The sequence below is a fragment of the Polyodon spathula genome, chromosome 39 (genome assembly GCF_017654505.1).
Source record: "Polyodon spathula isolate WHYD16114869_AA chromosome 39, ASM1765450v1, whole genome shotgun sequence".
NCBI classification, from domain to species: domain Eukaryota; kingdom Metazoa; phylum Chordata; class Actinopteri; order Acipenseriformes; family Polyodontidae; genus Polyodon; species Polyodon spathula.
In genome coordinates this window covers 241,065-266,283 of record NC_054572.1, presented here as the reverse complement: position 1 = coordinate 266,283, position 25,219 = coordinate 241,065, and the positions used below count along the sequence as shown (strand labels likewise).

Genomic DNA, 25,219 nt, shown 5'->3' with positions numbered 1-25,219 from the left:
GTCCTTGACTCCTAGTGGAAGACAATGTACATATATAATGCAACAGGATCTGTCATGACCAATGGGGATTACTGAGGTGCGACATTTACAAGAGTGTCCCATTGCTTTTCTCTATGACCAAATCTAATTGGATGTGTGAACTGCCACCAGTGTTACAAATGCAGTTAGTTGAATCAATTTTGTTTGTTTTAGTTTTTTTCCATATAAAGCACAGTGCCACCAGGTGGCCAAAAAGTTGTAACTGCAGCAGGAATCTTTTACATCCAGAAATAAACAATGGGGTGTATTATTTTAAACAATGGTAGTGTGGGTTTTATGAACTGGCAATGGTAGCTACAAGGTAAGCATCTTTTTCAAATCTACTGTGTTGTCATTACTGATAGTTCTGCAAGGGCTCCTTCGTGATGATTTGTTGGCAGTGGTATTGTTTAAACATGAATTTAAGGCATTCTAGATTTGAACAAATTGCTTTTAAAAAATGCATATTAAAATATTCCTGCCAGAGACCCACAGCTGCAAAACATTCGAGATGTAGTCCCTTTTTTCATGAGTGCTACCCCTGATCTATGAAAGGAGCACCAGTTTCCAAGCTGCAAAAAACTTCACCCCCTTTACAGTCCTTTTCGTAACTTACTAAGTCTCCAATGCTGCCAATTCAGCACCTGTCATAAACACTAGCATTTGTTAATAAAGAAAGTGCTCCAGCAGTAACTCTTCAGACACAGAGAGAAGTACTCTCAACACTATTGTTGTGCAGAGCTGATAAAACAAGCTTCACAATCCAGCGCTGCCATTGGCTGTAACCATAGCAATAGAGGCGGGACGGCAGGCAGGGGGGCGGTGTTGAGCTCTGATTATAGAATACTTCAGAGGAACAGATTTGCTTTTTTTTTTGTGCTTGTCATTGAGCGGAAGGTAGCTTCTGTATACAGCATAGAGAAAGCTGATCCTGTCAACTAAAGGCTTGCAACTCAACTGGGAATTATTTATTTTTACACTTAGGAAGAACTGAAGCAGTGGAACGCTGTTTCTGGTACAGCCTTCACTCTTGTAAGTATATCAAGAGGATTATCCTGCTCTCTGCTTGTACAATACTGTATGTGTGAATGTGCTTCCTGGGGGAAGGAACAAAAAAAAAAACAGTGCTGCGTCTAACAGGTGTTTTGCATATTCTGGCTTGTCAGAATAACTGATGTCTAGGTTCGAGCTCAGTTTTGGGGCTGTGATAAAAGGTAGAGGGTTCATGGTATCAGTGCAGTGTGGAAGGCAGTGGGTTCGAGTGGCTCAGTGGCGAAATCAACAGTATATAATATAATATATATATATATATATTTTAAATGTATTTTTTATTTATTTATTTATTTAACAATACTTGCAATGCTATTTATGCATAACACGTAGTGCCAACTGGTGGAAAGTTTTAAAACTACAGTTGGTTTGTATTTTAAATTGAATGTACACTTAAGACAAGTACTCTAATGATATCATAGAGACTTAGAGATGGAATCAAATTCACATTCTGTTTAGGTACTAATGACATCTCCCTCGGACCAAACTTCCTACTTACTACAGGGTGGCATGCCATGCAAAATCCAGTCCTTGGTAATGCGGGGATGCGACACTGCTCTTCGCTGGATTATTTAAAGATGCACTACGCTGGGTTAATCCGCTGCCAGGCAGCACCCTGTTTAGAGGGATATTCAGCTTGCATTAATAAGGGGAAGTGAAGGTGTGTTGGGCAACTTTGCCTGCCAGATATTTATTGACCTTATTGGAGTTTAGCCTCTTGGTTAATAATGAAAAAAAGAATCCACTTTTAACAACAGCACCCCCAAACGCCATTCTGGGGATCTGGTTGAGTTGTGAAACAATGGTACCAGAATGGATGGTTGAACTGGTTCATACCACTGGGGTGCCAGCCGTATGCCACTGTGGTACCAGTTTACCAGTGCCAGCCTGAAGTCACTGTTAGGTTCTCTCATTGTCCCTCAGTCCTGAGCCGTTGTGTGGCCGCTGGAAATTCTTCGGAAACAGAAGCTCTCCTATCCATCTGGCGCCAGATAAGGCACACAGTGCACAGGAAATAAGAGACAATGGCAATATTGAGTGCGGACACGCTCCCCAGCCTCCCTGGCTTTGCTAGGCACCACTGAGTGTCTGTAAACACACTGGAGAGACACAGCAGAGAAAGAGCACTGCTTTGAACCGCCTGGGCTGATTCACTGCTGCCTTCTCGTCGTTTAATCAGTTGGTTTGACTTGCTCAGAGGTTAGACAAAGTGCAGGGCTGCAATGTGGAAAGTAATGAGGTTGAGTTGTTTAGTGGTTACAGTGCTGGGCTGCAGTGTGGAAGGCAGTGTGTTTGAGGAGCTCAGTGGTTAGAGTGCTGGGCTGCAGTGTGGAAGGCAGTGTGTTTGAGTAGCTCAGTGGTTAGAGTGCTGGGCTGCAGTGTGGAAGGCAGTGTGTTTGAGTAGCTCAGTGGTTAGAGTGCTGGGCTGCAGTGTGGAAGGCAGTGGGTTTGAGGAGCTCAGTGGTTAGAGCGCTGGGCTGCAGTGTGGAAGGCAGTGTGTTTGAGTAGCTCAGTGGTTAGAGTGCTGGGCTGCAGTGTGGAAGGCAGTGTGTTTGAGTAGCTCAGTGGTTAGAGTGCTGGGCTGCAGTGTGGAAGGCAGTGTGTTTGAGTAGCTCAGTGGTTAGAGTTAGAGCTGCTGAAGGCTGCAGTGTGGAAGGCAGTGTGTTTGAGTAGCTCAGTGGTTAGAGTGCTGGGCTGCAGTGTGGAAGGCAGTGTGTTTGAGTAGCTCAGTGGTTAGAGCGCTGGGCTGCAGTGTGGAAGGCAGTGTGTTTGAGTAGCTCAGTGGTTAGAGTGCAGTGTGGGGCAGTGTGTTTGAGGAGCAGTGTGGAAGGCAGTGTGTTTGAGTAGCTCAGTGGTTAGAGTGCTGGGCTGCAGTGTGGAAGGCAGTGTGTTTGAGTAGCTCAGTGGTTAGAGTGCTGGGCTGCAGTGTGGAAGGCAGTGGGTTTGAGTAGCTCAGTTTTGGGAGACCAGATTTCCTCTCAAATGCACGTTTACTTTATTCTTGCACTGGTGACAGAGAATGCCAGGTATGTCTTACCATCGATTAATAAAGTCTGTAGATAATGCAGTGGCTCTGCGCTTGTGAGGGGCAGTCTAAGAATTCAGAAGGATTGCTAGGCTCCCCTTCTGAGGTTCATATCCAGGGTTGTACTGGAAGAGAACTAAATCTGCTCTTGATACTTAGTCTGAGGAACAAGTCAGAAATGCAACAATCTGCTGACGTGTTTATGGTTTATAGCTGGTTTATTTCATCGAACCGATTGTAATTAAACATGCAAGCTTGGTATCATTATGTGTCTGTGTAGTTTTTAAAAGGACGTTGTGCAGATAACAGGGACAGTTCTGTAATAAACAGCACCCTGTGCAGTGAGGATTAATCGCATTTCTGATGGTCCCTTTTTAATAAAGCAACAATTGGATTGCAGTACGAGTTACACTTGTGCTGTCCTGGGGATTGGGTAGACAGCTGCACGACTGGAGGGTTAGTTTATTTACGCAAAGGTTTCTGTAGCATCAATTCTTCAGGAGTTACTGCCTTCAAAAAACAATGCAGTGTGTTTGTATTCATAAAAGAGAACAATTGAAGAGAGAGTTGATTGTGTGGGTGTTTCATTTGATTTTTCAAGGCGAGTGCGTGTTTGTGTGTGATCATTATTCTTCCTCGATAGAGGCAGCGTTCCTCCAGGGATGCCCATGTTTACATGCTGCTGTTTTCTACTCCTGCTTCTTTCTGTCTTGTTCAATTGATTGGTGTTACGGGCAATATTAGAACCTAGCAGAAAGGTACTAAGGGAAGAAAGCAATTAGGTTGACAATAGCACTGTGTGCTGTGTGTAGGTGCAGAACTGAATCTGCACTGACCTTTGCATCAAAAGATTCCACTGGCGACTAATGCATTTTCCCAGCTATTTTAATAATCCCCTTTGACATGAACAATTTAGTAGCAGAGTACCCGCACTAATAGCATTGCGCAGAACACTGTGCATGCATTAGCATTCCAAATAGAATGATACATGGGCTAGAGAAGGTTTTATTGTACTTTTTCCTGAATGAAAACTCTGCAGTGATCGTGGGAGCAGTTAAGCATTATCATTTATGCATTTGTGTATTTTACATTTTTTAAAGGCCTCGCTGGGGTGATAACAAAAAGTTTACAAAAAAAAAAAAAATCTACATTTCCATGCTACGCATGTAAAAATAGACATATGTTTTCGGGCAGATGAGATAAAAACAAAGCCATTTTATTAGTTGTTCTGGTTGTTTGAAGAACTTGATTTATGGCTGTATATACTCTCTGTGCTTTGTGATTGCTGCTTTGCAGGGTACATTGACTCAGTTTTGTAGACCTGAGTCACTTCCTTAATCTGGAACCAGCAGGAATGACACAGTGATTTAATACACACATTCATCTTTAAGTTTGAAATATTAACAGTAGTACATTGATGTTTTTACATTAACCCCGCCTGTGCTGAATTCACAGTTCGACGCCAGATTGCGGGATCAGAGCAGCTGGTATGCTGTTTTTGTTGGAGTTACACTCGTCCTCAAGCCAGGAAGGCTGCTGGGTTGTGACTTTAACCACACAGTGATTGGGAAAGAAGTGAAAACGGTGCAGAGCTCACTGTAGAGAATGTGCTGCAATCTGAGATGGGGCTGTTGCAGCAACAGCAAGGAATACTGTTAACATGGTATTCATTTGAGCTAACTGTGCTATGTGCACTAACTTGAATGGCTAATTTGCAATAGTATTTGTCCTTCACTGCGTTGGCTATACTTCCAGATGATTTATCAACAGTATTATGTTTACTTTAATTTTCCATGGAGGTGGCTCAAACCCTCGATATTTCTTCTGCATGTTGTCAATATTTAGTACCAGCAGCTGGAGATTATTTATCTTTTGAGAAGGATTTTTTTAGTTAAGAGAGTCGAGAGTCGTCTTGGGACTGGGGCGGAGATGAAGGAAGGTGACAGACAGCTTCCAGCACATTTGAGCCAATCACAGTTCTTTAAGTTTTTAAGTAGACTTTGCAGAAAGGGAGAGAATTGCTGTTTAACTGATTTTCAGGACATTTTTTTTTTCTTAAAGATAATATTAAGCAAATTTGATTCTCAAGGTGTGGGCGATCAAGTAATAGTTTTTCTACAGCAAGCCTGAGTAAATGAGTGCAGGAATACACTGTAATTACACCTAATAATTACACTTCTAAAGATAATTGCAATTATGCATGACTGACTTACCAAGTACATCAGTTATATTTAATCACAGCGGTTCGGAGATTTGGTTCAAATCGAGTGCCATTATTAAAATTTAATCCCACCCTCTATTTCAGTGACACAAGGAGACCCAAACTGACCACAAGACTGAAAATCTGCAGCTCGATTTCTCATTTGAATGGCTAATTAATCCACAGCGGTTTTAGGTCTCATTTTGAAGCATGAATGGAAACTTGGACAAATTCTGCCCTGGGCTGACTCTCTGGTCTGTGTGCGTGTGTGCAAGCGTGTGTGCGTGCGTGCGTGTGTGTGCGTGCGTGTGTGTGTGCATGTGTTAATAAACAAGATAAATGGAGCTCATTCCAATTTAAAAAGCATTCTTGACAGAGCAATTAGGCACATCAAGACTGAGCAAATTAGAACGGGAACATCGCTCTTTTAAAAAGGAAATGCAAATATGACCCCCCCCCCCACCATGTGCATACAGTCTTGGTCTTAAAAAGCATTCATTTACACAATGCACATGCTAATGGAGAGAGTGCTGCAGTGCAGTGCAGATGCAGCTGTGGTCAGGCCCCGGGTTCGCCTCGGTTTGCTATTGCTGCTTCTGTTTTTGTCGCTCTGGCGGTGCTGCGAGGTGGAGTGGCGGGGGGAGAGCGTGCCTGTTTTGTGCCCAGAAATCACCTACTTGGGAAGCACAATGAACCCTAATTCCACCATGCACCCATTTATCTCACGGGAATGTTACTTTGGTTTGCACCTGATAACGAGGAGACAAGAGGGTAGGAAGGGTGTGAGTCGATCACACAGGTGGCATTAAACAGGGGACAGTGTGGGTCAAACATGCCATTTCCTTTGTAAATTCCTGCACTGTTGGGGTCAATATGCTACTTGTATTAGGTTATTGTGTGTATTGATCGAAATGTCTCTGCAGCCGTCATCTTCCCACACCAGTTGCTTATGTCCTCACATAGACAGTCTTCAGGAGCCATAGTTTATCGATCAATCTTCTACCCTGGAATGACCCTATGGAGTTATTTTGAATGTTGCCTAAGCTACAAAGGAACATAGATTTTTTAAAAACTCTAACCCTCTCCCCTGCTGTTCTCAGTTTCTGATCCTGCTGAGAGGATGAATTAGCGATAGCTGCTGAATTATCAGCACCACGTCCACACTGCTTCCATTGTCAGGGGATGCTATTCAGGGAACGATAACGTTTCAGATTCAGCGAAAAACTGTCTCTTTCCTGACTCCCCTGCCATGAACACTGTGCCTCTTACTGGAGGCACAGAAACCAGTCGCTGAGTAAGCGCAGTATTACCCCACAGGAGTTGAAGACGGTGGAGCGGTCCTTGCTGCTTTCACCCCAGGGACCGTGTCTAAACTCACACCAACAAGTCAACTGAGCTCTGGTGGTCTCAGCCAGACAACTTCACGAATGTCCCTCCTGCAGTCAATGAAACATGTTCTGTCTTGTAGAATCAAGAACCATATTCACGAAGCATTCACTGCCATTCTTTTTTTTAACGATTTTGTTATAATTTTTAAGACATGTATTGTTTAAAAAAAAAAAAAAAAAACTTAATTCAAAGTACAGAGGTTTTGCAAAGTTGATGAAAACTTTATAAATGAAGCCTTGATTAAAGCACATTTGTATTTTGGGTTATGATAATTCGTTTTTCTGGCAAGCGTTTGTAATTATCAAGGAATCCTACGCAATAATCGGGCTAGGACTGAAAATAATAAACTGAAAACCCAGTGACTATCTGTGCATTAGAAACATCATGTTCGTTTGTGGAAGGATGCTATGGGCTTACAGTGCTAGGAAGCTCCCCTCTCAGTGCACACATTTAAGAGCTGCTCTGCAGGACTAGATCTGATGTGGAACTTTTTTTACAGCTTCAGTATCAAGATCACTGCCCGCCTTATCATTGTGCATGTGAACTTTTCTTTTGTGAAACATCTCTGAAGGCATATCGATTTGGACCATGCCTTTCCTGCTGTTAATACCCTACCTTCTCTCCCAGTCTGACGTCCAACGCTTAACATCCTGGTTTATTCAACAACAGAGAGCACTTGAGGGGTGTTTCTAGGTGAAGACCTTATTGGAAGTTACTAGCTGAGCAGTGCTAAAGGTGGCAGTGAAAATGTGTCCTGGGTCTGAATGAAAACCCCAATCCCCCCTCCTTCTGAAAGCCGTAGTGTTTTTTATTGTGTTTGATGGAATGGACGATCAAAGATAAGGGCTGACCTCTTCTTATCACAGACAGGAGTGGGGATTGATCAGTGACAATTTGCGGATTTATCACCGTGCCGCTGTGCAGCGAAGGGGAAACAGTGGTCACAAACACAGCTGTAAATTGCTAATCATTACAGAGACGGCAGACTGATCGATAACTGCGAGACAGAGATGAGAGAACAAGCAGTGCCCGACCCCAGCTCTCACTGCCCATCTCTGCCATGCACGCTGCCAATGGAAGTGTTGCCAGCGCTGTGCGTTCAAGGATAGGTGTCAGTGCTCTTCTTTGCTGATGCAGAGGTGTGTAGGTGGCATGCTATATTTAGAAGTGTAGTGCAATGCTGCAAGGATATAATGTAGTTTGTAAAACTGAGCTTTGTGCTGCTTTGGGTATAAGTAAAAGCATGGTATGAATTGTAAAGCACAGCGAATCAGGATAAAACAGTGAATGCATGGCAACATCAAATGTAGTCTCGATTGTAAAGTGCTAGCTGTGACAGAGTAATATTGGTCTCGCACAAACCTATGGCGAGTGGAAAAAAGATAAATGATCTCAGCAACTCGACATTTCAAACCATTATGTGGAGATCAAGATAACATTTTCCTCATGTCCTCATCGTACAAACCGGATATATAAATGAACATTTAATGTACATCCTGCTGTCTGTTTGTGGCAGAAATCAATGTATATAATCTCCATACACACATTTGAATTATCACAGTGATCTAAAAAGAGGTGTTCTTGTGTTTTAGATTGGACCTCCGCTTCAGTCATCAGATCCAGGAGACTTTTTAAAACGCAGACGCTCGCTCTGCAACACACTGCCCCTAGTGGATATACGTGGGTATTTATTATTGATGTGTTTCCATGTAGTAGCATTTTGTAGTTACCCAAATATTACCGTGTTATTACATGGTTATATATGGCCTGTGATCTAAAGTGATTTTTTGTTTCTTAGTTCTGCGTTTGGAGGGTCATGGGTTAAAGAATCCAAATATAAATTAGGAGACTATAAAGGCTCATTTGCAGCACTTGTCACAGTCTGTGTTGTAAATGAATCTCTCTGTCTCCAGGGGGACTGACAGTCTGTTTTTTTGATTACCTGTGTTTTTAATTATATTACACAGTGCAATTGATTCCTCAGTTGAGAGAGGTTGACAGCCTCCTCCCACCTCCCTTCCTCTCAAAGTCGTGACTTAATCAGGCTGCAAACCAACTACAGTAAAAGACTGGTGCAAAAACCAGAGCCCCTAGCAACAAGCTCTTTTGATACTCGGTAACCACTAACCACAGAGGAGAGAAGGAGATGAAAGCGGAGAGGCAGAGGGGGCGAGGAAGAGAGTACAGAGGAGCGAGGAGAGGGTAGAGAGAGGGGGAGAGGGAGAGAGTGCAAAGGAGAGAAGGAGATGAAAGAGGAGAGGGTAGAGGCAGAGGGGGAGAGGAAGAGAGTGCAGAGGAGAGAGGGGCAGAGGGAGAGGGACACAGGGATGGAGATTTGGAAGGGAGGGGAGAGGATGAGGAAGACGGATTTGTCACCAGCAGTGCGAGCTAGTAGAAGGTCTTGAATGATCAACAACAATATTCTGTCTGACACCTGTAATCTAAGTGGTGCACTGCTCAATTATTTCCACAGAGACTGCACACCTTTGCCAGTAGGTTTCCATGGATACCACATGGAGTTCCGTCACGAAGCTCAGATCACGGGGCTAGCCTGTATTAAAAAACAACGATCCACTCTGAGGAGTCATTTCTGAGAATGCAGGCCTGGACAGATGTCATGACCCTCAGTTCTCACTCTAAAAAGCTTTCATGAAAGATTCTCAAGAGCCCTTTCAGATAAACTGAACCGTGTGTAATTTGGCAATGTCTGAAGCTAAACACCCTAGATAAATAGGTCCACATATATGTGAATGATATAAAAGACCCTCACCTCTTACATGGCTTTCCCAATCATTCTGAGTAGTCCCAGTGGATTGGTGTTACCCTGTAAAGGGATGCTCAAAAGTGAAGCAAAATTTTAGAAATATTTCAACTAAACTGTGTAGGGGAGCAGTGCAAAGGGTACAGGAGGTAACTGGGGTAGGAATGGCCAGTGGTCTTCTACTCTGCTTAGTTCTATCAGGTTTTCTGGTATCGTCACACAAGTGTTGGCTACGCCTCTGTTGTGATGACGGTCTGTTTTTTAATCCGGCTGCGTTTGCTCTTTCCCGTCGCTGATATCTCCTAACTGGGCTCCTTGCTCTCTCCCCGGCAGGGTTGCCCGACCACGCCAAGATGAACAAGATGAAGAACTTCAAGCGGCGCTTCTCTCTGTCCGTGCCGCGCACCGAGACCATTGAGGAATCCCTGGGCGAGTTCACCGGGCAAATTAACCAGCTCAACAACCACATGAGCGGGGGTGAGCGAGGGAGACGGTGGGAGTGGGACCTTTATGGCTTGTCTTTGGAGATCCTTAACACTTACACCTTTCCTAGTTCCTTGTACAGTGAGCCTCACACTTCTGCCCTCGCAACAGGTTCCCAATTCCTACAGTCACAAGTGAGAGTCATTACTGTATCAGCACTCCTATAATAACTAAACACTTAAATGAGGCTAGGTCTGAACCCAAATCCATTACACAGCTGCTAGCAGTCCTGCTAGGGTTTAAGTAAGTTGCTCCACTGGCGTGAGTCTGTTCTCTGATGACTAGAGGGTGTCATGGTGCTTAATGCCGCCATCTAGTGAGAGCATAGGGAAGCACAGCTGGAACTTTGTAGAGCAAACATCATTGTACTGCTTTGTGCAGACAAAAGGTTTGCATCGCCCTACAGAATGAACTTCATAAAGTCGAATGAAACCTGCTGAATAATGTTATTCTAACGTAATGAATTGCACACCGCTTTGTGGATCTCCATAATAACTAAACACTAAAAAACTGAGAAAAAAAATTCAAAATCTAACATGAAATACTGTACCAGCATTATGGCTTCCTGTAGACTTGCAATATCATTTTGTAGTTTCTTTGATTACACGATGTTAAATAAAAGATCTAAATTATGTTCATTTTTTTTTTTTTTAATTATGTCTCAATCCTAAAATTCTTGGTGATGCAAAACTTTTGGCCATAGCTGTAGGTTTCCCTGATTTAAAAAAGACAGTTGTGTCTAACACAATATTTTTCAAACTTTTCTCAAAGTGCTGCCACCCCCGTATCTCTAATGCGTGTGATTTTCCGCTGTGTCTTGGTAGATGAGATAGCACTTCGCAGATGACAGCTGGAGATGCCAGATCCCTAATTATTCCTCTCCTTGCCTGAGCTGCTAATTAAGCAAAGCCGCCTAATTGAAGCTCCCACACAGTATGCAATCAGAGTGCTGCGTGAAATCCGAGTTCCAGGCAAAATGGCTCTCGGGCTCTTTCTGCAGAAGCTGCTCTGTTACACAAATTAGCATCGTTAGATTTCGGATCTCATTTTCTGTTCCTTCACAAGGTTGCCCAACTCCCGGGCTTGTACAGACATAACACACAATTAAAACAACACGTTCTGTCATGAGCACTGCCACCTGGCAGGCTGAGGCTTCCTGTGTGGTGCATTTAAGCTGCACAGAATATTGAAACAGATTCACCAAGCTGAATATGCCCTGTTTAAGACAGTATGTGCTTCGTGTGTCTCAGACTCAGAATGTAGCTCCAGTGAGCGCTGTGCAGTCTGTTTTTTATGATAAACACCCTGCCTGCAGATAAATAGATCTGATATTTCACTCAATGTAGAGCTAAAAATAAAATAGAATAAGGCCCCCAGGAATTGAAGAATGCTTTTGTATGATATGAAACTTTAACATAATGCGTATTACTATATAAACAGCTAGTTAGATAAAGCTAGATACATGAAAACAATCTAATTCAGTGGTTGGAGATGGAAGGGGAATGTGGGGCTAATCCACTGTGGCAACCGCTGACCCGCACCGTGGCCAAGACAAACGAGCTTAAGTGGGGCTGGCAGAGTGACAGAGGCCCCCTGGACAGCTAACAATAGGCAGGAGATGGATTTGTCAACGCTGTGTGCGTGTGTATGTGTTCTCTCGGGGCTGGCATAAATGATGCACTGACTGCGTGCCAGGCTGTGACAGGAGGAATCAATCAAACTACAGCACGGATCGTTTTTTAAAGCACCAGACGGGAACCGCCACGTTCTCACACAGATGCACCAGGGGGACGAGGCAATGCCCGGATATACAACTGCCCCAAGTTCTTAAAAACGCACCTCTGCACTTCTCTATTGCAGTCTGCAGGGTGTTTTAATAACACAAGGAAAGCTAACAGATCTGGAGTAATCCTGTCTTGTACCAGCAAGTAGTTTAAATCACAGACACAGAACTGCTTCAAAACATCAGCACCTTCTGAGGAGTGTTGTCAGGCTTTGTAGAGCAAGCCCAGGCTATTTAAGTCACAGTAAGGGTCTATTTTAATGAGCCAAACAGTTTCTGAACTCTGTATCAATGCACTATTTACAGACCTGCATATTAACATCGTTGCATATAGTATAAATCTAGTGAAATGAAGTGAGCAAAAAAAATCCTGTTTCAGAAAGTTCGGGAAGCCCAGTGGAAGTCGGGAGCTGTCGTTTCTGTTTTAACTATTGATGCCGACAGCATGGCTTTTCATATGACAGTATCCTCAATCCGCAATTGTGCTTTCTTTTATAGCAGACAGCCAAAGCCAATCACGGTGCAAGATCTTCCTCCGCCTTGATGGAATGAAGCATTGCAAACGGCCCTTGCAATGGCTCTCGATACTAAAGATGTGCAAGTGGTAAACTCCCTGCCTTGATAAACCGCCCGCCATGTTCTCTAATGATATTGCTTTGGGTTCTGGGGAGTATTCATCTGCACTGGCAGGGTGAGCAGAGAAACAAACAGCAGGTGCTATGAGAGAACAACACCTCCATAGACACATCCATCTTCCTAACATACTCCAGCTGGGTCATTGTACACATGCAGGGCTGACTTGAAGCTGAAAGCCAGGCTGGATTTCAAATCCATTTCTTCATGAAGGCCTGTGTGTGAATACGGCTCTGGTCACAAGAGGAATGAGTCTGTCTTACAAATTAACACAAAACCACCACACAACCTGCACAGGTCAGGATTGAGATGCTCTCTCTCTCTCTCTCTCTCTCTCTCTCTCTCTCTCTCTCTCTCTCTCTCTCTCTCTCTGTATCTCACGCTTGCAAAGCTGTGAAAGAACCCCAACACTGCATCTGTCTGCATCAGTGACCTCACACCTTATAATCTGTCACAAGCACTAAATTCACACCCCAATCCTCTTTCGAAAGGGAATAAATCAGACAGATATTCAGAGCAGCTTGAAGTAGATTTAGGAAGCCAGTGCGGGCAGCTTGGATTAAAGATAATGATTAAAAAAAAAAAAAAATGACTTGATGCCGACCCTAATTACTGTCTTGAAGATCAAAGCTGTCCTAATGGCCTTACAATTAAAATCACAAATCCGCTTTTGATATCTGCGCTCGGCTCTCCTTTTTTTCCTGAAGCATTAGTCCCTTCTACAGCAGTAGCAGGGCCCCCGCACAGTGGCAGATGAATTGAGGGCGATATTTTGCATATCACGATTAATCCTGACCAGAAGCCTTTTTTCAAAACCTATGTTCGTCATTGAACTAATTCAGTTTCTCTCAGTATTTTAAAGGTGTCTCTGCTGGGTGTTTTAAATTTACGGGTGAGAGGCTAATCTGTCAATAGATGATTAGAGAAGGGTTTAGAGCAGGCAGCAGATCGTTCTGCACAGGTTTCCTTTTATAAAGATCCCCAGAGAGGAGCTGAATAGTGTGTTCTTGTCTGCTTTGTCTGTGTATGCCTCAAATCGCCTATAACACATACAGAGGAGATTTCAAAAGGACCTCATGTTTTTTTCATGTTGGCTCTTGTGCGCTCGGACAGAAACAAGCTAATTAAGCGACAATAGAGAAGAGTGAATTAATAAGAGGCTGAGGCGAAGTGTTGCCTGGGCTCCCACTTACTGGAGTCCCATGAGCTGTCCCTCATTTGACTTATTTGTAATGCTAATGTATTCTTTAAGAGGCCTTTTATGTAAGATGCATCTTCCTGCTGCCCCTCTTGAAAGATTACATTTGAAAAATTAACGCAAATACAGTTACAGTTTTTGAACAAGTAGTCAAAACTCAAGCAAGTGTCAAAAGCAAAAAAGAAATCAATAAAAATGATGCCAGTGGGTGATCAAACGATACTATACGATGATCGATGCATCACCCCAGCCTTGCGTGGTTTATTTAAAGACTGGTTCTGAAAGCTGTTGCTTTTAATTAAAAAGGATGGTTTTGTATCAAGGAAACGTATTTTTAATGAGGATTTGGCAGCTATGGACTATGGACGGATTCATTTCAGCAATAACGACTGCTCTCTTTACACAACATCATCACGAACAAGACAAACACGCACTTCATGGGAAATAGTTGGGACAATCAAGCTGTTTTGTTTTACTGTGATTTAAATGCACGCTATCAAAAAAAAAACATACAAAGCTTGAATGTAGACAAGAAAAGCCTTTGATCCGTTAAAAGTTTGGCACTTAAGAAAGCTATCATCATAAGCATAAAACCAGAGTTTAAAACCCATAAGCACTGTCCACAAAAGTGGAGCGGAGTTAGCTTTTGATATTTCTTTTTGAAACAAGTGTTCTCTGTTGCGATCAACAGTCTAATAGAGTGCCAGATAGGACATCAGGTTCTGGTTTACACACTGTCTCTCCAGAAGGTCTGTTAGAAATGTAAAACAAACTCCTCTGGTTACATCACACTGCACTGTTAGAATAGATGTTACCTTTACTTCTTCTTTAAAGCTGTTATATGATGCACTTCAGTACATCCTGCATAGCCCATGCCTTACCACAGTGGTCTGTTTAATGGGGATTGTTATATAAGTCTACAATACAAACTTTTTGAGTCTAATGATGATAACTAGCAATGACCTAGGTAAAGAAAAGGAAATCTTTAAGATTGGGTTTAAGTTGTATTAATAGTAAGTGTGTTAGAGATTGGTTATATATCATAGTTTGAAACAACAGCTCTCAATTGAAACTGTGCTTGCCTTTTTGCTATACAGTCTCCTTTTCCAAATACATATGAGAAAATAATTATTAAAAAAAAATGCTGACACAGACTGCATCATAAAGCAAGGCATTTTACACTTCTCCAAGTGCCAGTAGTAAATCGGCAGGAAGTCGGGTCAGGTGCATTGTGGACTCTGTAGTTTCATAACAGGAGCGTGCATACCGATACTGGCACGTAAGTATTAAAAAAAAAATATATATATATATATTTTCTGGATTTTCTAAACAGAGGCATTTCCACGTTTAAAGGTGGCAGCCTTGTCTGTAACACACTGGTCTTCCTATTTTGTCCTCCCACAGACCTGGTCCCCAGTGATCTGCAGCTGACAGCCCTGCACCCCGCCCTGCAGCCAGACCGCAGTCCTGCTCCCTGTATTGAGGGCACCCAGTCCCCCACGCAGCTCCGCTACCAAAAGAACCACCGCCACCGTCGATTCTCCATGGAGGTGGGTACCGCTGCCTGGGTGCTATTCCTTACACAGGGGGAGAGGACGCCAGAGAGCAGCATTAGAGACCGCCTGTGTTAGTGCTGGGACAGACGTGCTGTTTTGCAGACCTCATTCTATAGTATTTATTAAATTGTTACTGTTGTTCTCATGTCATGTGATTAAACGGTTGGGGTAGGTTTATGGCACAGAGTTCCTCTTGTGGTTTTGGTAAAGTTTGTCTCGTTGCGTCCCCCCCCCCTCTCTCCAGGACATCACCAAGCGCATATCCCTGCCTGTGGACACCCGTCTCCCGGAGGACTTCCTGCAGAAACTGCACATGGACAGTCCGCCTGTGTCCAAACCGCTCAGCAGGACGTCCAGACGGGCATCGCTGGTCAGCACTCGCCTCCTCTCCTGAACTCTGACCTCCTTTCACTGCCAATCACAAAGCGTTTCTATTCAATGCTGGGAGCAGATTGTGCTATTAAAAGGAAATGCCGCAGCTCACTTTGCAGCTGCACTTGCAATAGCATCTTACAACTGCACACTGCAATGGAAAATATATGTAAACTATTTTCAAGGCAACTGGTATTAACGATTTCACAACTCATTATGTATTTCCCTAGTAGTTATTTTGCATGAGTGTGCCATGTATGAAACATGTAAAGGTTTGTAAATGTTGTTAGATTGCTATACAGCGAGTATATAAGCACGGCTCCATGTATTAATGCCTAGATTCTTTCTTGGACATGTTTATTCTCTTTAGTCTGACCTTGGCTTCGGGAAGCTGGAGACCTACATCAAGCTGGACAAGCTGGGAGAGGTGAGAATAATCCCTTCTGTTCAATAAACAATCACAGTACAGTTTTTGTGGCATACAGGGCAGTTCAGATACATGTAGAGCAGTGGAGTCCACTGACAAACTACAGCCCACAGCCCCTAGACTTCAGAACACTGTAACACTGACTGACTAACTATGTGGATTAACCTCTCTCTCCTTCCTCTCTCTCTCTCCCACCCCAGGGCACCTATGCCACGGTGTTTAAGGGGCGCAGTAAGCTCACAGAGAACCTGGTGGCTCTGAAAGAGATTCGACTGGAGCACGAGGAGGGAGCCCCCTGCACTGCCATCCGAGAAGGTGTGCCCCAAATATCCCACTGGAGTACCAGGACCAATATTAACAAGAAGCACAAAGCCCCTCACCCATTCGCCCGCTGCTGAATCCTTTACCAGAATATAGACGTTGCAAGAGAGACACACTAGATTGCTTTCCCTCATAAGTATAGTATATATAAACATTTTAAATTGGATGTTAACAAGAACATGGAAAGTGTTATAACTGTGGCAGGCCAGTGATGGGAATGGTATTGCATTGCATTGCTGCGGTGTGTGTGTGTGCGTGCGTGCGTGCGTGCGTGTACGTGTGTGTGTGCGCACTCGTGCATGTGTGTGTGTGTGTGCATGTGTGTGCGTGTGTGTGTAACCCTCCTTCCTGTGCCCACAGTGTCCCTGCTGAAGAACCTGAAGCATGCCAACATTGTGACGCTGCATGACATCATCCACACAGACCGCTCCCTCACACTCGTCTTCGAGTACCTGGTAAGGCATCTGGGATGAAACAGACATGAGTGCATATGCAGCCTTCACTTCTAAATCAAGAAAGCTATGATGTGGAGCCATGTACTGCATTGGACAGCCCTGACTTAGACTATACACATATAATGAATCTCTTCACTCTGTGGTGTTCTGATTCTCGATTCTCATCCACTCTCTCTCTGTGTTGCAGGATAGTGATCTGAAACAGTATCTGGACAACTGTGGGAATATCATGAGCATGCATAACGTTAAGGTAAGATGACAAAACTGTACAGCGTCTTGCATTGCACTGGACTGCATTGTACTGTACTGGACAGTACTGCATTGTATAACAGTAACGTCACAACAAAACACAGTCCTGATTAAATCCATCATCAGGAATAAATGCTTAATTGTGTGTGATACAGACAGGAAGCACAATGGTCTTTGTGGGCAATAATGAATTTGTGGTTAGGTCACTGATCATTCATTGATTATTTGTACCCACTTGGAACCAGTGTATCCTCTCTGTATTGTATTGCACTTCACTACACTGTACTGGATTGGACTGTACTGTACTTGTCACTGGTATCTCTTCCCCCTCCTCAGATCTTCATGTTCCAGCTCCTGCGGGGTCTCTCGTACTGTCACAAGAGGAAGATCCTCCACAGGGACCTCAAACCCCAGAACCTGCTCATCAACGAGAAGGGCGAGCTCAAGCTGGCTGATTTTGGTAAGGGGCATCGGCCAAAGCCAGCGATTTCATACTGGTTGCTATTGGATATTTACTTTCATACATACCTTGGCACACACGGCATGCCAGGTTATTACAATGTCGTTTGTGTAGCTACTGGCAGCAGTGAAATCAGCTGTCTTAGTGCCAGTAAGAATCTAACCAGGTTGTTGAAGAAGCCAGTTCTAGGGAAAGCTAAAGACCATCAGCTTTAATTCATTTTTAACATCACTTATTTAAAGCGGTCTTGAACTGTTCCACCTGTGATTTATTTAGAGAGGAGCAGGGACTAGCACTATTGACATTGCACATGTATTTAACATGGAAAGATCTCTTGAATGTGCTTTGATAAAAGTGATCTGGAGGAGGACGCTATGCTTTGGTCTGGCAACATAACAGGTAAACTTCAGTGTCTACTAATATGGCAATGCAATTGGGCAGTTATATCCAGTGTTCACTTCTCTGTGCCAGATACCACAGGGAACAATCACAGGACTTTGACAGCAAACTTTGAAAAGTTCTTTACTACACTAACTTAGTGATCAAAGAAAAGAAAACAATGTGCACAGCGGTGATGAGGAAAGGCAGGCGTATCATATACTGTATGATACCAAATTACATGCCACTGTTTAATATAGTTTGTACTGTACAAATGAACTTCTGCATTGCACTGTTACAACTGCAGTGCCATGCTGAGCTTCGTTTCTAAGATGATCGGACACCTCAGCTCTCAGAGCGATTAGACACAGGTGCAGGAAGAATACATCAGGGCAGCTTTGTCGTGGATTTATTCTCTAATATCCAAAGAGACTCAGGATTCAGGTTGATCAGCTCTAAATATTTTTATCAATTTATACAGAGGAAGAGTCAAAGAAAGACTGTTTGAGTTAAAGTAGATATTTTTACAGGATTTTTACAAGCTTGAAGATAGGGTGTGTTTGGTGCATTTTACTGAGAGATTAAGGCAAATTATAATGCAAGTTTGTATGTGACATTATTGGGCAGCCCAGACTATGGAAGTTGTAGAAGTTAGCATTAGCAGGGCACTGAAACGACGTGTGCTCTCTCTCTCTCCTTGCTGCAGGGGCGTGGGCTGCATTCAGTACGAGATGGTGACGGGACGGCCCATGTTTCCGGGCTCCACGGTAAAAGAAGAATTCTACTTGATCTTCAGGCTCATAGGTGAGGTTGACAACTGCACTCTCCGCTTTAAACCCTAGGTGGCGATCACAGCTAGTGAGCTCCGGCACGCACTGGCCAGCAACCCAAGTTGATCCATTTCAGTTGTGCTGTAGTTCTGGTTCACTAGCCATGCGTTTACCAGCAATAAACTTAAAAATAGGAACTGTGCAGCTACTGCCGCAGCGTGCCTACCAGCACATCTTCAGTGCAACCATTCTCATTGCTTCATTATAAGCCAGGCCATAGCAAACGCTATGCTGTGATACCCTTTAAGAGCTTTTGAATCTTCATTCATTTCAAGTAGCCAAATGCAATCTGTAAGAAAATATAATGACAGCTTTGGAGTGTGCCCACTTAAGTGCCATAAAAAACACAGAACCCAGATTTCAATTAAAGGATGCGTGCCGTGCACAAACATATAGATGCAGATTGGATACGGCAGGTGTTTACAGCTTTACATGAAGTGTGTAATTCCTTTGGAAATTCCACCCCGCCGGAAAGCAAATCAAAACCCGAGTTTGAATTTAAGCTCCTGGTTTCCGATTATGCTTGCAGATTTCTACAGACAGTATACAATTATCAATAAGTTACCTTGTTGTGTGAACGGAATCCCATCGCGCTTGGGAATAGGAAACGAGCGTGGGTTATCAATGTTAATCAATATCCCTTATCAAAACAGTGCGCTCTTACTGAGGATTCACCAATGCACCAGTGCCCCCCTGTGGAATTTAACAGTACCGCATCCAAAACCGATCCCTTTCGGTAACGTATGTACCGCATTTTACAAACATTACATGGAAACCTCGGTAAAAATCGGTCAGTATACGGGAGCGATTGAAGCAAACGATCAGATCTATTAGAGGCCAGTGTGAATTGTTTTCAAACGATCTCGGCAAAGACAATGGGAGCGGTTCGTTTCCAGTCACACCAGCCTGAAACACTTCAGTCTTCACACGCTGCAGTTTCTGCTCGCTGTGGGGATCACATCTCTTCTACGCAGTCATTTTTGTAATAAGTGTGATGCTTATAGTAGTCCCAGTCCTTCATTTGACATTTCTTGTTATTATTTTGAATTGGGTTTTTAAAGTTTTTAAATGGATACGTGTACGCAGTTTGTTTAAGTCTGGTTTGGTACACAGATTAAAAAAAAAAATAGCAATTTTCAATAACGGTATTTTTGCATAATTGCACTGTATTGCTGCGTGTTGCAATTATACAAAAGCGAAAGAAAAATCCTAGACAACATAACATAACAAAACCGGCCAATGTCTTTGATAGAGAACTAAACACTATAGCGACGTTTGAGTGTCTGAGTCCAAATAAAAACAAACAATTTTAATCAAAAGTTTATATATTTCTTAGAAAATAATACCGGGAAAATATTTAATACTAGACAAAAAAAAAAAAAAAAAAAAATCGGGTATAAATCAGTAAAAACCGAGGTTCCGTTAAAAAAAAAATCGGTAAAATTCGGAATAAACCGGAAATGAGGAACATAGCGAAAGCACAGCGGAAGCAAAGCAAAGAACTGTCACGTGTGGTAAAGAACTGAGAAGTATGGCAGCACATGTTACAAAGCAATGGAAATCCGTAGTGTAAAGGCAAACTAATACAAGCAACAAATACCAAGCAATCACCATCAGGCTGAGAAAGATGCCCCCTGGATTGAGACAGCCTAGGAGAGGACAGTGAGAAAGCATGCTGTCATCTACACAGGGATCCATTGGTTTGACCCCATTGCAAGCTAACTCAGTACAGGCTGTCCTGCATTCATCGTTCCTCTGCCGCTAATCGCTTCCGCTCCAGGAGTGCCCATGTCCAGCGTGTAGAATGAGTTACAGCCAGGCCACGAGGTGCTCACTGAACCGTCCAGGACTACATGACTGCACAGGCAGTACAAACATCCTGGTTGCTCTTATTTACATTTGCACGCTGTACAGGAATGATTTACGCACATTCAAATCTGCCTTTTTTTTGTCCGTTTATCTACCGTGCTTACTAACTGTTCCAGCTTCTGAAGAGACTCCTCGAGGTCAATGGGGACGCGAGGAGACATATCAGTATTTCGCCATGCGCCGAAGCCCACTGGAGAAGCATTGACGCCTGTACAACGCTAACATACCCCCCCAGACCTCTTTCAGGTTCTCAGAATTGATTGTTTTGTTGGAGCAGTCAGTCAGGCAAATAATGTATCTGAGGCCATGTTTCCCGAAGGCTGTCTGTTTGTTCTGCGGTTAAAAACCTTTTCTTGTTTTACAGGTACGCCGACAGACGACACCTGGTCTGGTATAACAGCGAATGAGGAGTTTAAATCCTACCATTTCCCTCAGTACAAACAACAGCCTCTCATAAACCACGTGCCCAGGTAGCAGTCAGTCTTTTAACTAGGATTGCCTACATATTACAATTGTAGAAAAAGTCATTTTAATAGAAAACCTGGTGGTCAAATGGCATAGTTACAGGGGTTTTTTTTTTGTTCTGTATGGACCCTTTGGAGAGAACTTCTTGTTAAAGACTATTTCAAATAATCGAATCCAGTTTGCTGTCCATGAAAACGTTTTTTTTACACTGTTTCAAGCATGTTAATAAACACCTTTGAAATACTGTAAAAGTCCTTAAACAGTCCTTAAAATATTGTGAATAGGACCCATATCTCCAAAAAATAACAACGCTAAATAGCCCTTCCCTTTATTTTTGTTCTAGGTTAGACACAGAGGGAATTGACCTTCTTGCAAATCTCTTATTGGTAAGATATCTTTTTTTTTTTTGTATTTCTATTTGCATAAAATCTACCGACGTTGAGAATGTTCTTTCAGGTGGTCCTGTTATATTATGATTAAAAGCTGTGTCGCTGGTTGTTGATAATGAAATTATTCCTATTAAATATTAGATAAACCCTGATTTAGACCATGTCAGAATGTTTCAACCTAAAATATCAATGAACGGGAGTACTGCCTTTACCCACTCTAAACTACCACGGTTTTATGTCATTTTAAAGGCAGAATAAGAAACAACACTTTTAACTAAACCCAGAGAAGCTTGGTTAGATTGCAACCCTGGGGCCAGTTGGCTTAATCCATGTGGAAAGCGAGCGGCTGTAGCTCTTAATGAAATAGCTTAACAGTGGCCTGAGGGTTCGAGTCTACACAATTCCATCCAGTGCCTTCCATGTAGCCTCAATTCTCTGTTGAGACAAGGGGCAGCATGCTTGAACAAATGTATGAGAAGTTGCTTCAGGTGCAGCGCTTCTGGTTTGAGCTTGTGCTGCACTGTAAGAAAGTTCTGACCCTCAGGGCCGCTGCTCACTCTTGTTTTGTTTTTTTTCTTCATCCTCACAGTACGAGGCGAGAAGCCGGATATCTGCAGAAGCTGCTTTGAGGCACCCATACTTCAAGAGTCTAGGGGAGCGGGTCCACTCTCTACCTGATAGTAAGACCACAGTTAGGGTGGGGTTTAACAGATTGCCTCTAACACCCAGAGTCCTATTCTGAAGCAAAGCACAAGCGCATTTTCCAAGAGGAACTGAACCCATAACCACCTTTGTGTGTGAGAAATCTCACACTCAATCCTTTTCAAAGCTGTGAAAATGACTTTAGATCAAAACGGACCACATGTTTTATTTAACACAGTGTCTATGTATGAATGTCACTGGATCAGTATAAAAGTGGGTCTCGCTTGAAAAAAAAAGGTGCACGATTCTGTTCAAGTTATTAAACATAAAATATTCATAGTGCGAGAGACTTTGACCTTGGACTTGCTATTCACACCTGCAGAGTTTCCAGTTCTCAAAACCGCTCAGGTTGTGCAACCAGGTCACCTGAGCGTTCAGAAGTGATGGGCATGCTTTGTGTGGGGTGACATTACACTTTCATTTACCTGCTGAACAAGGTAATCTAGTAAGAATAACATAACCAGTGTGCACTCTGTTCTTTTCCTCTGCAGACAGTTCCGTGTTCTCCCTCAAAGAGATTCAGCTCCAGAATGATCCAGGATACAGGGGCTCTGTATTTCAACAAGCAGGTGGGCTCATCGCACATTCAAATACAAGACACACTATTAACTAAAAAAAAAAAAAAAAAAATATATATATATATAATATATATATATATATATATATATATATAAAAAACGCTTATATTGTGTGTCCCCCTAGACCCGCGTTATAGCTTCAATTCTGGTGCATGTGGAGTTGTGAAAGGTTCCTTTCAGGTATATCTAATTCAGGTCACACCTGCGCAAGTGAGGTTCGTGATGAAGGGCTGGCAATATTAAGATCCACCACTGTTTATATCAGAGGTGGCCAATCCCAGTCCTGGAGGGTCATTCCACTCCAGGTTTAACAGGTGAAGTGAGATCACTAACTACTTTAGGGTCTGGATAGAGTTTTAATTAGCTCAATTACACGATTTAGAACAGGATTGGAGCAAAGACCAGGAGTGGAAGGACCAGCCCTGTTTTAGATCATTTCAACAGATCCTATTGTGTTGAGGGCTGATACTGAAAGCGTAGACACCCTATAGTGAGCAGAACCTGAGCCAGGGCCTTTCAGACTGCAACATGCAGTCTTATATTATACTGTCATGAAAGGAGGCTTCTCATTTTCTTTTGTAGCTCGTGGCAAGAACAGAAGACAGAGCATCTTTTAGGCTCAGGAAGGTGGAGTGGCTGTAAAGGAAGGGAGAGGGAGAGGTGGGGGTTTGCATTCCAGAAGAACAAGGAGGATGGGCTGCCCATCGGCGGGGAAGCCTGGTTCCTGTGCTGCACTCTTTACATTGAGAAACTTGAACTCCCAGTTACACCACAGCAGAGCACCATTACTGACCACCGGATCTGGCTTAGCAACATTCTCTCAGTATTTGTTTCTGCTGCCTCCAGACACAATTTCCGAACCCATTCTATCCCAGCCTAGATTCTATTCTATCCCATTCTAGCCTGCTGGATCCAAGTGGGTAAGAAAACCAGGAGAAGTCTCCATTGGTAGTTCTGAATGCTTTCATTGCTACCAAAAGTGGACACTAACAAAAACGATCAAGCATTTACAATGAGGAATCACTGAATGATCGTGAAGGGTCTGTCAGCACTCCAGAGCATCTTATGTGACGCTGCAACCCCATGCATTGAACCGGTCTTCTATGTTTAACAGTAATACCCCAGTGCAATCTTTATTGCTGTGATTCCACAGTAAGTTAAGTCATCGTGTGGAGGCTGGCTGTCATTAGGAGCCTGAGCAGCCAGCATTGCTCAGCCTCTGTTCACTGTCCTCTCGCCCCAAACCGAACATGTTTTGTAATAACATGAAGACACACCACCTACTAACTTATAATAAGGGTAGAACTAGGAACCTCCTGGTGTGTCCAGGAGATTTGATATTGCCCACAAACTCGCTGTACCACCTAGTGTGCATAACAATAGAGCTAGCAACAGCAAGCACCACACATTGTTCTCCAACACTGATGAAAGCAGACCTATTGACAGCAGCCCTGATACCGTGTCTGCCCCCGATTCAGTGTATACCTCTCATTCACAATGATCCAAACTAACCCCAGCCGTATCTGTGACTTTCCTTTCCACCCTGTGTATCTGCTCTACCTGTCACCCCTGTTTGTGATACTCACACATGGGGGAAAAACACAGGTACATTTTACAGCAACATCTCTGTCCATACATGACAGTTAATATACGGTATGTTCATATACAGTTGGTCTTTAAAATGGTGCAATAGCGTATATATATATATATCTTGTTGTTAATCTTTTTAACTTAATAAAGCACATTTTGCCAATGCAATGCACTTTCATAGTTTAAACTACAGACCTCCATCATATGGGATAAAAATACAGAGTGAAATTTAAGATGATATAATCTGCAGTTTCTATGCTTGTTTACTTTGACATAAACTTCACTGATGAATAAATACTATATAAATACAACAAACACAATGGTAATAACTAAAAAAAATTAAATAAAAGAAATACAAAATGTATACTTTTGAATGAGCTGTATTTTCTGATATCTGGAACTGCTGTACTGTTGAATAAACTGCCGAAGTATTCGAAAGCCGTTTGAAATACTGCACGTGTAATAACTAAAGAATTAATATAATGTCTTCAAGCGTTTTCTGAGAATGTGATCATACAAGGAGTTAAAGAGTGCATTGTATGTTGAACACTATTGTAGACGATGTCTAATTGTTTTATAAATGCGGTATGTTTAGACTTTTTGTATGGAATATGTGGTATTAAATATTCTGTGTGATTATTCTGTTGTGAAGATTATGAAACTGAATGTATTGTGGATGCTGCCAAGCCATAATTTATGACAATGAGAAAAGATAAATAAATCCTAAGTAAATACTTGGCTTGTTTGTAGTTCTGTATGATTGCACAGGGGACCAGTTTGGCTCCCATTACATACACCTCTCTCCTTGTTTAAAAACTGATGCCAGTAATATTCTGGCTCAAACGTTTTTCAGGGCTGTCCATCTCATGGCCCTTTGAGTTCCACAATATGTTTATTTTGATAAAGACATCAGCAACGGAAATAAGACTCCTTTTGCATAGCAGTTTCATAAATTCCAGGTTTTAAAAAGTGTTTGATTATCCATCGTGTACATAGGTAACAAGCTCAGGTGTGTTACTAAACCTAGTAAACCTGGC

At 42.8% G+C, this 25,219-nt stretch overlaps 1 protein-coding gene across 1 annotated transcript; it reads left to right on the top strand.

The window, feature by feature from the left end:
- Positions 1-886: 886 nt before the first annotated feature.
- LOC121304654 (cyclin-dependent kinase 18-like) lies at positions 887-24,904 on the top strand. Its single transcript, XM_041235919.1, has 15 exons — positions 887-1,050; positions 9,778-9,921; positions 14,946-15,091; positions 15,342-15,467; positions 15,840-15,896; positions 16,097-16,211; positions 16,578-16,672; positions 16,860-16,922; positions 17,258-17,381; positions 18,387-18,563; positions 20,823-20,928; positions 21,267-21,309; positions 21,902-21,992; positions 22,506-22,583; positions 23,175-24,904. Exons 2-15 carry the CDS (start codon positions 9,798-9,800, stop codon positions 23,207-23,209), a joined length of 1,380 nt encoding a protein of 459 aa, XP_041091853.1. The 5' UTR covers positions 887-1,050; positions 9,778-9,797; the 3' UTR covers positions 23,210-24,904.
- Positions 24,905-25,219: the final 315 nt, after the last annotated feature.